At 44.9% G+C, this 4527-nt stretch overlaps 1 protein-coding gene across 1 annotated transcript in view; it reads left to right on the forward strand.

Annotated features, from left to right (window-relative positions):
- Positions 1 to 4527, forward strand: part of Vtcn1 (V-set domain containing T cell activation inhibitor 1) — a 70733-nt gene that overhangs the window by 56709 nt on the left and 9497 nt on the right. The window contains exon 3 of the mRNA XM_021158813.1: positions 1261 to 1608. Coding sequence (XP_021014472.1) covers positions 1261 to 1608 — 348 coding nt within the window. The remainder of the gene's footprint in view (positions 1 to 1260; positions 1609 to 4527) is intronic.

Raw genomic sequence — 4527 nt, forward strand, 5'->3', positions numbered from 1 at the left:
AATGGGAATGGGTGGGTAGGGAAGTGGGGGGCGCTATGGGGGACTTTTGGGATAGCATTGGAAATGTAATTGAGGAAAATATGTAATAAAAATATAAAAAAAAATGTGCTGGATGGAGGAAGATATGCATGGTAGGAAAACCAGTAAAGAAGCTGGCACTGTCCAAGACCCATCACAGTGATGTCTGTGGCGTCAGAAGGGTCTGTGTGGACCATCTTAAATGCTTAAATCAGGTGTCTATGGGAAGAATATGCGGAGGTTGGGACAGCATCTCCTGCCACTGTCCTCAGCATGACTCAGGATGAGACTCTCCATAGTTCTCTTCCTCGCCGTTCCTTGTAACTGGTCGGTAATCCTCTTGGGATTGACAGACATTTTCTTAGCTTCACATCTGTGTCATGGGAGCCACGAAAGATATTTAATTACTTGAGTTACCTTAAGGTGCCATCAGTCAGAACAACTGGCACAAAAAAACCTTGACTGGGTGGGCTGTAGGCTGGACAACCAAAGGAGAGGCCGTAGAATGGAGATACTCCCATAGTCAATGTTTCTCCTGCTGGTAGGATCAGACGGGTGAGGAGGGTAGTTTCGATCTTGGACCAAAACATCACTAAGTACCACTCTTCATTATGATGTAGATAACACTATACCTTCAGCCACAGCACTTCCCTTCTCCATGCCTGAGTTCCTTCATCATTCCAAGAAAGACAAAGTCCCAGCATGTTAGAATTGACCTTTCTTTGGAATTACTAGCCTTATTAGTTAACATGAAGTATCGCTTTGTGTCACTTCTGATTAGCTAAGTATAATACCTTCTCTGTGTAACTGCCGTTCAGCAAGTCAAGTTTATACCCACTTGATTTGTTCCTCACAATAACCTCTCAACGTTGACAAGATGGTAGTATTCCCTCCATTCCCCTGAGAGCCAGAATAATCACATGACTTGTTTAAGATTAAATGGCTGTTCAGGAACAAAGCCAGGATGTGAATATTCACACTCCAGAGTTCCTCAGCTCTGGTGTGTTTTCCTCTTGCTGCCTCTGAGGGTTTGGGTACATTGTTCTTACAAAAGCTATTGTGCACAGATCTGCTGTAGGTACCAACATTTCTTCCTGCTCTTTCTAGTCTTTCCAGTCATGTCTTTTTGTGTCCTTCTCTACTTCTAACTGATCTGGACATCTCTGTCCAGCATGTACTAATGAAGAACATGGCTGCCCAAGTACCAGGGCCTCACTGGCATGGGTCCTTCCTGAACTGCAGGCAAGCACTTCATCACGGTCACGACCTTCACCTCAGCTGGAAACATTGGAGAGGATGGGACCCTGAGCTGCACTTTTGAACCTGACATCAAACTCAACGGCATCGTCATCCAGTGGCTGAAAGAAGGCATCAAAGGTTTGGTCCACGAGTTCAAAGAAGGCAAAGATGACCTCTCACAGCAGCATGAGATGTTCAGAGGCCGCACAGCAGTGTTTGCCGATCAGGTGGTAGTTGGCAATGCTTCCCTGAGACTGAAAAACGTGCAGCTCACGGATGCTGGCACCTACACATGTTACATCCGCACCTCGAAAGGCAAGGGGAATGCAAACCTTGAGTATAAGACCGGAGGTGAGTCACTTCTGAAGGGGGGGGCACCCTCAAAGATGTCTGAGAAGAGCTGAGGGCATTAGTTGTTGATAAAAATATCATGGTGTGCTCATAAATGACCAATACCAGACCAAAACTCTCTCAGTTCTGTTAGTGTGTATTCTCAAAGACATTCTCTCTCTCATTCTCTCTCTCTCTCTCTCTCTCTCTCTCTCTCTCTCCCTCTCCCTCTCCCTCTCCCTCTCCCTCTCCCTCTACATCTTCTTCCTTTTCCTTTCCCTCTCCCTCTCCTTCCCTCCCTCCATCACTCCCCACTCCAAGGTGTAGAGGGTCTTTCTATGTAGCCCCAGCTGGCCTGCAACTCACTATGTAGACCAGGTTAGCTGTCAAACCTGTCTACCTCAGCCTCCCAACCACTAGGATGAAAGGTGTACAGCACCACCCCTAGCTAATGAATGTGGTCTTTTAAAGTAGACCCTGGCGTTGCTAATAGGAAAAGCCCACAATCTGTCCCAGAATATTTCTATGCTAATTAGACATAAGCCCACATCTGAAATGAGTCCCTCCAGACACTCCTGACAATGAGAGCCAGTTTAGGAGAGATCCAAAAAGAACCAACCAAACTAATACTGTTAATACAAACTCAGTAATGTGGCCCCAGTGAAACTCACCCCTCTGTGCTAACACTATCTACTAGATGTTTTCTGAATGTATATATGAGGGATTCAGATAGATTCAACGAAGCATATGAAGATGGTTAATAAACAAAAGTGTTCGCCCCTCCTTTCACGATGCTTCTAGTATAGTGCTTACAGAACTGGAGGTTTGTACAGGGATGCCAATTACTAAAGCATAACAAAGAACACCTAAGGAAAGTAGAAATAGAAAAGTTGAGGGGTTCACAGGAAAAGAAAGACCACACCCAATGCATATAAGAGAAGGGGTAAGAAGCCCTCATGGCAAAGGTGAAAGGGGCTTTGAAGGAAGCAGAAACTAGCCTATACTCCCCTAGTCTAAACTAGTCTTTGTAGGGCTTCCTTGAACACCTCCTGGGTATATGTAATTCTACAAAGCATAGCCCTAGAGTCAGAACACTCTCTGAGCCTCGACTTCTTTATCTTAAGATGGGGATTAGTGGAGCAATATAAGATGGTCAGACCAAAGAAGCAAACTTCAGTGAAAAACTTCAAACAGTTGAAGAAGAGAACACAGTACGAAATAATGGCTCAGGGTTTAAAGCACACACTCACCTGCGTGCAAGGAGGGAGAAGAAATAGATTCTATTCAGACAGAAATCCCAAACAACTTACTTCTCTCTCCCCTTCTCCAGGAGGCAGAGGTGACACATAGCACTCCCATTCTGCCCTGTCAGGGTATGCTGGAGAAGTGAAGTCACCGTTCAAAGACACCTAACAAATGTCCCCTCTTCTCATCAGCAATTGGGTGTGGAGAGCACGCATCTCTTAGCATGCCATGTTGATGGGGGGACTTTTCCCTACCACTGTCTTCCTCTCCAACTCTAACTGTGAGAAGAACATCATGTTAGTCCCAGCAGAAAGGCACCCTACATGATACCTGACCAGGTTCTCAAAACTGCGAGAGCCATAAAGAGTATGGGAAGAGTATGTCACAGTCTATAAGGCTCTGAGGCGACACAATTACTGAAAACATAAAGATTACATGCTGGAACAGCAACAGGAAAAACAATGTTAATGGGTAAAATACAGATCAAGCCTGGAGTCTAGTTAACAGAAGTGCTGGTTTCTCACTTTTGAGATACAATGACCATTTAACATGCTACATTAGAGGAGACAGACTGGAAAGTCTACAGGAATTCTCTCTTGCAGAAAAGTCTTTGGGACTTTTATGTAAATCTAAAGTTGTTCACATAATGCAATCTATGTTAATTTTCTTTAAAAAAAAATTAGTAAAATAAGAGAGCCTGGAAAGGTGGCTCAGTGGTTAAGAGCACTGGCTCGTCTTCCAGAGGACTGGGGTTTGGTTCCCAGTATGCACATGCAGCTCACAGCCCTCTGTAATTCCAGTCTCTAAAGGCACAACACGCATGTGGTACACATACACACATGCAGGAAAACACTCAAATACATAAAATAAAAATAAATACACCTTTTTAGAGAAATTGGTCAAAATAAAATATTCCAAAATTTTAAAGATATCACCACAGATAACCATAGGATTATTGGGAGCACCAAATGGACTGATACCTGGGTTATACTTCTAGCACAAGGTATATGCTCAAAACTCGTCTCCCATATCATCTCCTAGAAACCCGTTCCCTCCGGGCTCAAAGCACATGCATCTCCGCTTCTTTGCTATGTAACAGGCTTGCTGGGTGTGAGGTAAAAAGCAGGTTAAAGGCATGTGTCTGTACCCTCAACATGGGGCACTGAAGGAAAAGGGATCAGGTGCTCCTGTCATCCTTGGCTCTGTGGGAAGTTCAAGGCCAGCGTGGGCTACATGAGACTGTGTCAGAAACAGACAAACAACAATGAGGTAAAAATCTCTTTTAATCCCCTCTCTGCACCAGTCTAACCCTGAGCAAAGAAGCAGCTAAAGGGCTTAATATGTTGCTGACTGCCTGGGCGGGGGCCTGGCAAGATGGATCAGCAGGTAAAGCTGCTTGATATTCAAACCCATGTGTCAGCCTGAGTTTGATCCCTAGAACCCATGTGTCTGGGTTATTTTTCAATTGCTCCAGAAAGACACCATGACCAAGGCAACTATTTAAAAAAAGGGTTTATTTGGGCCCTACAGTTTCAAAAGATGAATCCATACCACCCTGGCAGGAAACAAGACAGCAGACAGGCAGGCATGGAGCTAGAGCAGTAGCTGAGAGCTTACATCTAATTCACAGGCAAGAGGCCGAGAGAGGGAGAGAGAGAGAGAGACGGAGAGGGAGAGGGAGAGGGAGAGGGAGAG

This window comes from Mus caroli, chromosome 3 (assembly GCF_900094665.2).
Source record: "Mus caroli chromosome 3, CAROLI_EIJ_v1.1, whole genome shotgun sequence".
Taxonomy (NCBI): Eukaryota; Metazoa; Chordata; class Mammalia; order Rodentia; family Muridae; genus Mus; species Mus caroli.